The 13,804-nt window shown below is 42.8% G+C and overlaps 1 protein-coding gene across 1 annotated transcript in view; it reads right to left on the bottom strand.

The window, feature by feature from the left end:
* Positions 1–13,804, bottom strand: part of adamts6 (ADAM metallopeptidase with thrombospondin type 1 motif, 6) — a 114,838-nt gene that overhangs the window by 61,027 nt on the left and 40,007 nt on the right. Inside the window, exon 11 of the mRNA XM_084047341.1 lies at positions 8,034–8,175. Coding sequence (XP_083903467.1) covers positions 8,034–8,175 — 142 coding nt within the window. The remainder of the gene's footprint in view (positions 1–8,033; positions 8,176–13,804) is intronic.

Here is a 13,804-nt window from a genome sequence, read left to right as displayed (position 1 = left end):
ACTCTTAAGCCTGGTTTATAAACTTAGCCCAAAAATAGCCGATCTACAAGCTGGGGACGCCGTCTCTGTCGGGTGGAAACCTCATAAGCCCCCCCATCTCAAAATATTTTGTTCCAGGGACCCCCCTGTTCGCTTTAAATATTTATATAATATTCAAAGATTTGCAAAAAACTTTTAAAAATAAATAAATAGCAGATCTACAAGCTCGTAGTGCGGTACTCGGTGCCGCGCTACGAGCTTGTATATCTGCTATTTATGAATAGCCAAAGAAATCAAAGAATGCCACAGATGCTGCTTTCCCGGTCTCAAGGGGTTAAATATGGAGATAAGAGGTTTCTGCCCGACAGCAACGAATTACAGTACGCTTGGCATTGGTGTCACCGAGTTTAAGCACGGACGTGAAGAAGCAACGATGCTAAGTTCCCATGTTATACGTGATTAATTGCACATTAGCCCACGACTCCTCCCTCTCAGCCTCAGTTAATCTCTGCCCGTGACGCAATCCCATGTTGTAATGCGATGTCTGGAACGACCCCAACATCACATCCAGGACGCTCGAAACCCTCTGAATAAACTGTGTGTCATGGGCCTAATACCAAACTGGTGGTGGAGTGACTAAGTAAATTTAAGTATGTACAGTAAGTAAACTGTTCAGGTGCTTTTACTTGAGTATTTCTATTGCTTGATACTAGATAACTCTGCTCCTGTACATCTCAGAGGCAAATGCAATTTTCCTAGTCCAATTTTCCTAGTCCAATTTTCCTAGGACAATTATCCGACAGCTTTAGTTACTAATTTCTTAGATTATTAATACAAAACACACATTAAAGGTAGGGTAAGTGATATTTTTGGGTTTAAACAAAAGTGTTTTGTTTAAAGGTTAAAGCACTATATTGTGATAGTAATCATTGCTATAGAGTGTTTGTTCAGTAACAGGAGTCTCCCCGTCTCTCCAGCTCTTTAATAAACAGAAAATAAATTTTTCGGTAGGTGTCAAAATCTCAGCCAATCAGGAGAAAGTACCCATTTTAAGCTTCATTTTTATAGTGTTCCAGTTCCAATTTTGCCTGCTCATTTCTTAGTGTCATCACTTCCACTTTCACTTGTTTAATCTGTATCCTGATTGAGGTCTCTATCCTGATTGGATAAAATTGGAAATGAAACTGAAACGAAAATGCATTTTCTGTTTTATAAAGAGCTGGAGAGACAAGGAGACTCCTTTTACTGAACAAACACTCTATAGCAATGAGTACTATCAGAATATAGAGCTATTTAACACTTATTTTAACCAAAGAAAATCACTTACCCTACCTTTAAGTGATAAACGATGATGTGTTATTGTAGGTTAAAGCGGAACTATGTCGCTTTTTGAATGGATACAATATAAATGTAACAACATACAATTGGGGTGGTTGTATTTTGTCTCCTTGCTCTTCTATTGAGACATTTACATCGTGTCAAAGGTCATGTCTCACCTAGACACAGGATCTGACACGAATTTTGACCAGATGGTCAAGATTCAATCTACAGTACCCCCTGAGCAAGCAGGAAGGCTCTATTAGCTCAATGGTAAAAAAAATGTCAGCACTTGCGCAGGAAACCTGCGTGTTCAAATCCGGGGGTAGAAGTGGAAACTTACATAGTGCAGCTTTGATCTACACAGCAAGGAAAATATAGCTGAATGGGTAGAGAGTCTGGGATGCAGAAGGTCCCAGGTTCGATTCCTGAGCAAGAGCCCCCCCAGAGTAACTCTGAGAGTGTACAAATGGAACCAAATGGACCCTTACGGGTCCATTTGGTTCCATTTGTACACTCTCAGAGTTACACACCCGTAAAGGGCCATTTGGGAGTGTTTCCAGTGAGCCAACATGCACAATATCAGCACCCTGACTCCGTCTGACCAGAATGGAACAGAGCCTTCATTAGTATCATTGGTAACACCTGTGAATGTCTTACAATATGGCTGCTGTGCATAGAGCCTATCACACAGTCGATGAGTCGCGTTTTTTTGTGTCTCCTGTTCTAACTGTGCCCTCCCCTCCCCTCCTCCTCCACTGCAACCTCTGGCCCCCATCTATCCTACCGGTGAGAACCTGTCCACCACGGCTCTCCTGCCCTCCTTCTCCCCCCCACACATCCCCCCACCCCCCCCCCCCCCCCACCCCCCGGACCATCCGTCTCTGATACTCGACCCCCAACCTCCCCATCCACCGGCTGTAAATCTTCTAAGCTTCGTCTTTAGCATGTTTTACCATTCTCTATACTAACTGCAGAAAATGTTCTCTCAAAACGTTTTCACGTCAAAGAGCCCCCCGCAAATTTGGAAGCGTGGAAGTATATATGTGCCATGTATTATGTCTAATGTTATTGTCGGTGTGCTCCGTCAATCTCTACACCAGCGGTTCTCAAACTTTTTCATGTCAATAAATAGGGGTGTGCAGATACACTAATTTCACGATACGATACACGATGTTGGGCTCACGATATCGATACATGGCACTTTTTTATTATGAAAATATATGGGGGGGAAAAAGCAAATGCAAACAAATACTTCTGTTTTTGCATTATTATTATTGCAACAAAACAAAAAAAGGCCACGACGATACATATCGTCACGAAAAAGTATCGCGACACCCCTATCAATAAATGATATGTATTTGGCCGCGGACCCCCATCTCAAAATATTTTGTTCCAGGGATCCCAAGAAGCAAAGATTTGAGTTACACATGTTCTCTTTAAAAAAATATATATATATATATTCAAAGATTTGCACAAGTTTTCATGATTTTTCAAAAATGGCAGATCTACAAGCTCATAGTGCGGTACTCTGTGCCGCGCTATGAGCTTGTAGATCTGCTGTTTTTGAATAGCCAAACTATAACATATGGTTAAAATGATCGTGATACTATATTAACTACCCCCTGGTATTGATTGATTGAAGTACTTTATTTAGAAAGACATGGAAAAAGTACATGGAAGTACAGTTACCAATACAAGGTCCTCTAAACTGGATCGCCCATAATCCCCGGCTTATTGCTCATTTCAAATGAGATCCCCCCAAGGACCCCTGGGGGTCCCCGGACCCCACTTTGAGAACCAATGCTCTACACAGACATGGAGGAGAGGAGAGGATGAGAACCTGGCCAAGAGAGAGAGGGGCCAGTTGTAGTTGATTGGAGGCGCACAGCTTTTTAACGTCTGGTTTTGTTGTTGCTTGCCTTCTATTGAATTAAGTCATTAAGACCGGGAACGCATCTGTGTCATTTTCAGATTTATTCAAAAATAGCAGATATACAAGCTCATAGAGCGGCACTGAGTGCCGCTCTACAAGCTTGTAGATCTGCTATTTAAAAAAAAACATTTTTGCAAATCTTTGAATATATATATATTTTAAAGTGAACATTTGTAACTCAAATCTTTGCTTCTGGGCGTCGCTAGATGGGGGTCCACAGCCAAATACATGTCATTTTGGGGGTCATTGACATGAAAAAGTTTGAGAACCACTGATATAGCAATATACATTTTTTTCAAAAAACTGTTAGGATTTAGAAGACATTTTGTAGAATCGGCCTCAGGTCTTAATGGGTTAAAGTAAACAAATTCATGTTTTCAAGCCTGGAACTGTAAGGGAGGTGGAATGCACCTTTCTTGAGTTCAACTTTAACTTTTGGGCATTCCTCACTTCCTTTTTTTTAATCATGCTTGCTGCTCAAAGCCAGTCAGTGTAAAGAGGTACTCTCCATCAACCACAAAAGGTCACTGCATTAGGTTAAAACATTGGTTTGAAAAGACTTTGAGCCAGGGATGAGAAGATTTGTCAAAAGGTTGTCAAAATCTTTCGACAATAGCAGGGCTACAACGAGGTCGAAAAGCCAAACAATAAAATACAGTATACTCTTTCACATTTTGCCCTGGGGGACCCCTGGGGGTCCCCGGACCCCACTTTGAGAACCAGTGCTCTGCAGTGTTGATTTCGTTGACTAAAACTATGACGAAAATGTTCATCAACTACCTTTTTTCACTAAACAAAACTAGATAAAAACGGGGGGGGGGGAGTAAGCTATGATGACAAAAACTAAGACTAAATATACTAACAATTTAGTCAACAAATAAAAAATACACTCAACTGTTAGGGAAGGACTAGTGGAGAAGAGATTCAGTAGAACTGAGACAAGTCATTTTATGTTTGGTTGTGCTCCGGTGTTATAGAAAATAGATGATCTACAAGCTCAACACGTCGCAGATCAGATATTTTCAGCATGCAACCAAGTTTAAAATCAGGTATTACGACACCATCAAGGCACCGACAAAATACATTTTGGTCGACTAAATCAACTGAAGCTTATGATATTTAGTCAACTAAAACTGGAGAAAAACTAAAACATTTCAGGTGACTAAAATATGACTAAAACTAAAATCAATCAAAATGTGCTGGTGCTCTGTCCATTACAGGATTGCAGATGCTCCCAGCATCTTCAGTATGCTCCCTCCCTCCCTCCCTCCTCAGGGGTGTAACATCCATCTACACATGGATCCATCCATTCACATGAAGCACACGGCTTCATTCTTCAATCCTTTGACACTTTACTAAGTCTTCCCACTGATCTGTCCTGAAAAACATCAGGTCACAGTTCAACACAGACGTTCTCTTCCTGGAAAGTTAGCATGGTGAAATACATGTCGGGTCAGAGGTCAACTCAATGTGGGCCAGTGAGCCAGACATTTCCAGGTGGTGCGCTCACTGTCAACATCACTAGAGGCCCTGTATATATATCGTGGTCTGGCCGATATTACAGTACAGTATATCTGCAATTATTTGACTTTTTTTCCGACAACATCGTTATCTGCAATAAGCTCTATTCACAGCAGCCATATTATGAAGACATTCACAGGTGTTACCAATGATACTAATGAAGGCTCTGTTCCATTCTGGTGAAACAGAGTCAGGGTGCTGATATTGTGCATGTTGGCTCACTGGAAACACTCTGTTACACCAGTGGGTCTACAGTTGGGGTCCAGGGACCCTCATGGGCTTCCAAATGGCCCCTTACAGGTGTGTAACTCTGGTTCCATTTGTACACTCTCAGAAACCACTGTGCTAGACTAAATGGAACAGAGCCTTCATTAGTATCATTGATAACACCTGTGAAAGAAGTGATAATATGGCAATTTTAAAATACAACTGGTCCGTGGAACACCCCTGGACTCTCCAAACATGTTTACATACACATGCTCTGAGGAAGGCTCATAGCCGAAACGCGTAAGCGTTCATTTATTGGTGTGTCCAATAAAGAAAGTGGAAATGTGAGTACTTTGTCCTCCATTTAATTGAAACGTTGGATGTGCTACCCTTTTTGGGATTTTCTAAATTCCTTATTTTGATGTTTACATACATTTATTTCATATTAATGGTACCTTTATCAATCTTAGTCTTAGTGTTTTGTCAACGGGGGCCCGCTTGCAAAACCCTCACGGCCCAAGTGGGCCCCGGACCACAGATAATTGATGATTATTGTCACTGTACGGAACATACAATGACATTTCGTTTAGTCCATCCACTAAAAAAGTAATATCAGCATCGACAAAGAAATACAGATAGAGCAACATTATGCCATAATCTGTTAGTCCGTCATTTTCAAGTCATCATAGTCTGTTGTCAAATAAAAAACATCCATAGTACATACAATAATAAATCTTAAGATAAAAATCTTGAAATCTTAAAATAAGGGGAGAGGGAGACCATGGGAAACCATCCACTATACATACGATATTGCAATTGCCCAATAGCCCATATTGCACGTGTGTGTGTGTGTGTGTGTGTGTGTGTGTGTGTGTGTGTGTGTGTGTGTGTGTGTGTGTGTGTGTGTGTGTGTGTGTGTGTGTGTGTGTGTGTGTGTGTGTGTGTGTGTGTGCGTGCGTGCGTGCGTGCGTGCGTGCGTGCGTGCGTGCGTGCGTGCGTGCGTGCGTATGTGTATTTGGGGGAGAATGAGAGTCCATCAATGCTGTCACAGTTCCTGGAAAGAAGCTGTTGTGTATGCGTGTGTGCTGGAAACAGGTTGGGAACCACTGCTCTAATATCTTCCCCCATTCATCCATTCCACAGCACATGGCTTCATTCTTCAATCCTGACACTTATAAGTCTGACCCATTGATCTATCCTCGAAAACATCAGGTCACAGGTCAACTCAATATGGGTCAATGCCCAGACTTATCATTTCCAGGTGGTGCAGAATTACCACATTTCCTAAACATGTTCAACATGTTGTGCCCAACGAACGCACGCCAAAGAACTGTACAAAATGTCAAGGCAAACCTGTATTCATATCCGTGCACAGGGCCGTGTCCACAGAGAATGCATTTTGAGCTGAGGAGTGCTTTGGATACCATGTCCATAGTGCTCACACAGAGTGTGGATATCATGTCCATAGCGCTCTCACACAGTGTGGATATCATTTCCATAGTGTTCACACACAGTGTGGATATCATGTCCATAGCGCTCTCACACAGTGTGGATATCATTTCCATAGTGTTCACACACAGTGTGGATATCATGTCCATAGTGCTCACACACACAGTGGATATCATGTCCATAGTGCTCACACACAGAGTGGATATCATGTCCATCGTGCTCACACACAGAGTGGATATCATGTCCATAGTGTTCACACACAGAGTGGATATCATGTCCATAGCGCTCACACACAGTGTGGATATCATGTCCATAGTGCTCACACACAGTGTGGATATCATGTCCATAGTGCTCACACACAGTGTGGATATCATGTCCATAGTGCTCACACACAGTGTGGATATCATGTCCATAGCGCTCACACAGAGTGGATATCATGTCCATAGTGCTCACACAGAGTGGATATCATGTCTATAGCGCTCACACACGGCTTTGGATATCATGTCCATAGTGCTCACACAGAGTGGATATCATGTCCATAGTCTTCACACACAGCTTTGGATATCATGTCCATAGTGCTCACACACAGTTTTGGATATCATGTCCATGTGTGAATGTGTGTGTGAATGGGTGAATGTAATGCACATTGTAAAATTGCTTTTGGATAAAGGTGCTATAAATGTACCATTTACCAGGCTGCAGGCATGGCAAGTGATGGACGGGCCAAAAAATATTTCCAACAACTAACAACAAAAAGCCTGTGTTAACAGGAAAACATGGCTGCCATCCTTATGAGAAGGCAGTGGAAATGGACTGGGCATGTCGTCCGTAGAGAGCAGGACAACATCACCCCAACTAACCCTTCACTGGGCACCAGGCGGTAAACGTACACAGAGGCCGACCCAAGAACACCCGGCGTCGGACAGTGGAGGGAGAGCTGAAGACCCTGCATCACACCCACCAGTCGCTGCTGGACATGAGGCTAACGAGGAAGTACTGAAAATGCTGCAGCCATTAAACGCAATGGGTATTTGACCGGACTTTACGCTTGATTTTATTACCTTAGCAAACATTGTCACGCATACTTTATGCGTTCAGTCGCTTTCTTTCAATTATCATGATATGCGATTTAAAAAAAGTTATGGTCCAATTAATTTTAAAATGGATGATAAAGTAGGGTACACTTCTATAGGGCTGCTACTGGTTCTACTGTGTGAGGACCCGCCCTCGCTTCCTGTCCACGCGATAATAGCATTCATTGTAGTTTTTTTCCTGGGTTTGTTACTTTTTTTTACTTTCATGCGGTTAATTCGGTTAATTTGGTACAAAAACTCCATGAAGTGTAGATGTCGGGGTTTTTTTCTTTTTTTTTGTGATGGGTGCTCGTCATTTCTCCTGGGTGCTTTAGCCCCGAGGCTCCCACAGTATCGGCGCCCTTGGGTGACATCACGGCTCCCTTCGTCCATATTTCTTTTACACTCTATGATCACACCTGGGGGTACTATAAAGATGCTGGCCCAAAACAGACAGGAGTGGCCATCCTTTGTTGCTGCCCTAAATGCCATGCGGGGCATAAAGGGCACTAAGTAAGTCAGTAAGCGAGTGGTGGATGCTGGTTTCTTACCCCGTATTTGCACTGGCGGGAGGAGGCTCCGTACTGGAAGCGGCACTGCTCGTCTGCGTCGTACACCTGCCCCGGGGCCACTGTGGGGTACAGGAAGTCTCGTTTCAGTGGTTCATTGTCCAGACACGTCCCCCGACCTGAGCTGTCAGAAAAACAAACCTAACAATAGGATTGTTTCTTACACAGAGCAAACCCTACACCCCAGCCCTCCTCCCTCCCTCCCTCCCTCCTGCATTGGAAAACGTTTCAGGTGCTGAACAACAATAACAATAAGAGGCAGCTAACTGCTTCTTATTGTGACGTTCCTCTCTTCTTGTATAGAACACGCCTCCTTTATGTGATGTATCAGACCTGATGAAGACCCTTTAGTGGTCGAAACGTTGCCGAAATTATTTAATACATTTTCTACTGGGACCTAACAGTGTGCAGACTTCCCTTCCTTTCCTGTATTGATGTTGGTACCATAGGAGAGATGACAGGCAAACGTTGATCAAAATAACAATTATTCTACATCCTCTAATTGTGTAGACTTCTTGTAAATGAAGTAATGCTGATGTTTAACAATAATTTAACTCTTGAGAGCATAACATGAAACCAAATGGACACTCTTAAAGATCTATAAGGGTACATTTGGTTACCAACTGTCCATCATTTAGCTGGGAACCACCTGGAACCCTCCCGGGGACCACTGGTTGAGAATGAACCACTGGATTAGGGGAAAGTCCCTGCGACATACAGTACTAGCGTCATGTCCAGGGGGTGCATCAAGCTGGTTTACGCTACAGAAACAGTAGATAGGCTCCTGCCCTATAGGGCCTCGCAGTTCCCGCCCACTTCCTGGTTCCACTTCAAAATACTCAATGCCTTTTTCCCATTGACATTTCCAAAAATATTTATATCAATTCATTTTTAAGCCTAGAATCAAGCCATCCAGGGTCCTGGTGAATCATGACCATAAAACATTTTTTTTCTGTGATTTTTTTTATTTTATATTTAATTATATGATATACTATATTTAATAAATACCCTTTGTTTTGCCGTTTTCAAAAAAGTTTTTTCACAGAATCAAACGTTTTATGGTCATGATTCACCACGACCCAGGATGGCTTGATTCTAGGCTTAAAATAATTGATATAAATATTTTTGGAAATGTCAATGGGAAAAATGCATTGAGTATTTTGCAGTGGAACCCGGAAGTGGCCGCAACTGCGATGCCCTATAGGCCACATGAATCGGCAAGGCTTGCTCATCAAAGTAGTAGATCGGCAATTTCCGTACGACAAAGTACAGTATAAATCAGGCTTCGGAAACAAGGGCATGAAGACATGGATAGGAGCGTTTACTTTGAACACAGAGTAAGTAGCGGATTAAATGACTGTGTGTCTCCGGTCTGGCTAAAAAACGCAGTGCCCTGTGTGATTATATGGCTGTGTGTGTGTGTGTGTGTGTGTGTGTGTGTGTGTGTGTGTGTGTGTGTGTGTGTGTGTGTGTGTGTGTGTGTGTGTGTGTGTGTGTGTGTGTGTGTGTGTGTGTGTGTGCCTGTGCGTGTGTGCTCCACTGTCCTGTGACTGCATGTTACAGCTCATATAGAATCCACGGCAGAGCCAATAAAATGACCGTGCGGGAAAAGAAAGAAAGAAAAAAAAAAAACTCTTGAGTGAGGCTATAGGTCATGAGTCCAGCTCCAGGATTCTCTGTTTAGTCTGTTTGTCAGATAGAAATATGTGTGCTCCACAAAGAACTCACTGCAAAAAAAGAAAAGAAAAACATAGTAATTTTGTATTCTGGTAAGCAGCATTACTAACCCGGCTTGAAAAATAAAAATACTAAACGGCAGCCAAGAAGCACAAGCACAAGCACAAGCACACACACACACACACACACACACACACACACACACACACACACACACACACACACACACACACACACACACACACACACACACACACACACACACACACACACACACACACACACACACACACACACACACACAGTGGCTTTTGTTGGTGAGTCTTATGTTTATGCTGGGTTCAAATGTTTGAGCTTACTGGGAGTGTCTGTGTTACTGTGTGGATGCTGTTCTCTGAGGAAAGATGCTGCTAGCCTCACAGACGCCCACGTGGAGGAGGGAGACCTCGTCTACTGTGCCGACTGCTGTCTGGGTGATATGAGGTAATATATATCAATATTATATCGATATTGTGATATATGAGAATAGAAGTAGCCGCACACTCATAGCTTCAGTGCCAATGGAAACAAGTCCCCAGGACTTGTTTGTGCTATCCTTTTAGCCTTAGAGCAGGGGTCTTCAATAGGGGGTCCGGGACCCCTAGGGGGTCCTCAGAGTTACTACAGGGGGTCCGCCAAATATTTGTGTGATAGGATTTTTTTTTTACCTTAACCACTTGAACCCTAGCATCCCTTTTTCTAAGGAGAACTTTAGCCCAAAAAATAGCCGATCTAAGGCGAGGCGTTGTGAGCTTGTAGATCGGCAATTTTTTTGGCAAAGAGGTGTTTGGTGTAGAGGGAAAAAAGAGCAGACCAAGTCAACAAAAAAAGTTCAATCTGACACACATTTTTTATACAATATAGAGGGGGGTCCCTGCTTCATCTCTCTCTCAGCTAGGGGGTCCTTGAAAACGTTGAAGACCCCTGCCTTAGAGCAATATTTTTGCCGGTGTCTTACCCATTATCACTAAACTTGTTTGCCATTTTTTTTACTATTTTTAAAAACATTTTCAAATAGTTCAACTAGCCGATCTACATTGACATGTTGTGGGCACCTTACTGTACCTCGTATCGTTTACATTTCTGACTAATAAAGTATTCATCAATCAATCAAAGCATCGCTATTCTCGGGCAACCAGTGAAAACAGCAAATATACAAGCTCTCAACGCCAAAGAGATTTGGTGTTGAGGGGAAAAACAAGAAATGACATATGTCATATCATGCCAGCTTGCAGCAAGCTTTTTTTTTGCCACACACAAAAGTACCTTATGTCATTGCTGTGCGCTAACTGCTAGCCCCAAACTCCGCTGGAATAAGGGATCTAAAATGTTATACTTACATCGACAACAAGTGTTGTCGCTATCTGCCAACTTGGGCTAACATGCTGGAAGTTTTTTTTTTTTTTTTATGAGGCAATGTTGCGACAACTTACAAGCAGTCACGTCTAGTAGGATGCCATAGCCTGAGAGGACGCGACGACGCAACACCGCCGTTCAGAGTATAGGAAAGTCTCCCCATTGGCTTAAAGGACAGCCAATGATCAAAAAGTGGCGAGAAAGTGACGACTAGTTGCACCGTCTGTTCATAGACCGGCTAGCTCTTCAAGGAAGCTGGTAAAAAAGGAGCGGACCTAGTACAAAGCCCTGGAGGAACCCAGTCAACTAAAGTATAGAGTTTAAGTGATGAATCTACAGTAGATAATGCTATGGCCATCTATTCTAGTAGGCCTACATGATGTATTTCTGGTTGGAGCTGCCTATGGGTGTAACATTACACATTAGGGAGCAGGACAAACTCCATATCGTCTCTGTCGGGTGGAAGAATGCTCAGATGTCCAAAACTGCTAATTTTCAAGATTCAAATTTTAAAACGGCAAAAGTAGCAGATCTACAAGCTCAAACCGCGTCGCTTTTCGCCGTGTTTCGATCTTGCGGATCTGCTACTTTTGATGCTTGTGTGACGCTGTAGTCTTTTCTCTGGCTATTATTGGCCACAGCAGTGGATGTTTACAATACTGTCCTTAAGCCATAGGAATAACATATTTCAAAGCTCAAATTCAGCGGTATTCTCCTTTGGGTACTACGGACCCGACCGAGGCTATAAATCGTCTCGGGTCTGGTGTAGAAAGTCTATATATAGAACTCAATAATCGAGCGCGAGGATAAAAAAAGAAAAGAAGACATGCGTCTCTCTCTCTCTGAAACCGCTGTGGTTCTTCTCTCTCCATAAGCTTGAGTCAGAGGATTCTTTTCGAGACAAAACATTACTAAAAGTATTTACTATAACACTGTGTTCTTTTCTGTGGCAGCAGGCAGCAGCAACGTGCGGTGGAATGAAATGCCTCCGCCAGTCCCTCGAAAGGAAAAGTGGGCTCCGTGACAACATAAACGCAGCTAGACTTTGATTGTGCAGACAGACAGACAGCAACCTGGTCCAAGAATGGAAGACAGACAGCCGAGGAGAGGAGAGGATGGGGAGAGGAGAGGAGAGGAGAGGAGAGGAGAGGAGAGGAACTGAGATAGAGAGAGACACACACACACACACACGCTCAAACTACAAGGTCATGCCTCTCTTCTCGTCAGGCACAGTGGTGGAAAGTAACTAGGTACATTTACTCAAAATACTGTACTTACTTTGTGTCTCTCTCTCTCTCTCTCTCTCTCTCTCTCTCTCTCTCTCTCTCTCTCTCTCTCTCTCTCTCTCTCTCTCTCTCTCTCTCTCTACAGTGTGTATTAATCCCATGATGCATTGCTCCACATGGACACTCATCGGGGTTAGAAAAGGGCCTAACATGCTCAGAGTCCCTTTCTCTAAGTACACCAAGACACACTCCATTACGCACGGTCAAATCCTCGGTGTTCATTTAACTCTGAGAGTGCACAAATGTAACCAAATGGCATTTGGCTGTGTGTGTTGGTGATTGAGGAAGACAAAGTAGTTTAGAGTTTAATTATAGAAGCTATTCTTTGGCCCTCACAACAAAGGCTTCTTGTCCACCAAATTCTGACAAATTCATTAAGCGAAGCATAAATGTCCTGTGATGACAGGGAACGACAGTGAACTATAAACTGACCAGTCATACTTCAGCTCTGTGGTCAGTAACCCGAATGCTTATTGGCTCTCAACCGCCGCTACCAACTCAAACTTCAAAGCCGCGCCGTGATTAGGCACGAATAATGATGCAACCAAAAAGCATACGGCTCCAGCCACACACAAAAAAAATCCAAACCCATTAAGACCTGAGGCCGATTCTACAACTGCCTTCTAAATCAGTAGTTCTCAAACCTTTTCGTGCCAAGGACCCCCAAAATGATATGTATTTGACCGCGGACCCTCATCTGAATTTGTTTTGTCCCAGGCACCCCGAGAAAAAAACATTTGTGTTAAATCATTATTATTATTTTTTTAAACGTTCAAAAATGTTAAGACACTTTCACGATTTTTCAAAAATGTTAAAAAATAGCAGATGTACAAGCTTGCAGCGTGGCACTAAGTGACGCGCTGAGAGCGCTGATACTTTCCCGGTTTTAACCCTTTAAGACCTGGAACGCATCTGTGTCACTTTAGATTTCTTTGGCTATTCAAAAATAGCAGATATACAAGCTCATAGCGCGGCACCGAGTGCCGTACTATGAGCTTGTAGATCTGCTATTTTTGAAAAATCGCGATTTTTCTTTTTTTTCCAAGATTTTTTTCAAAAAACTGTTAGGATTTAGAAAACATTTTAAAGAATCGCCTCAGGTCTTAAAGGGTTAAAGGGGTTAACACAGCAGTCCAGCATGCACAACTTGGAAGAATAAACTTCACTGGCACTGCGTCTGTGTATCCATAAAACCATTCTTCAAAAAACCCAAACAAAGCGTCACATATTACACCAGCATGCAAGCGAGGCCGGCGAGGGCCAAAGCCACAGCCAAACGTGTTTACTTGGCAGGGGGGGAGAAAAAAAAAGCCTGTGAGATATCCAAACATCTGAGTGATGGTGAGAACACTACAGTAAGCAGAGTTTACAGACAGTTCAGAAAAGAACCTCTTT

Source organism: Gymnoscopelus microlampas (genome assembly GCF_963454915.1).
Source record: "Gymnoscopelus microlampas genome assembly, chromosome: 21".
Taxonomy (NCBI): Eukaryota; Metazoa; Chordata; class Actinopteri; order Myctophiformes; family Myctophidae; genus Gymnoscopelus; species Gymnoscopelus microlampas.
Note: the sequence above shows the minus strand (reverse complement) of the source record. Positions and strands in the feature narration are given on the sequence as shown.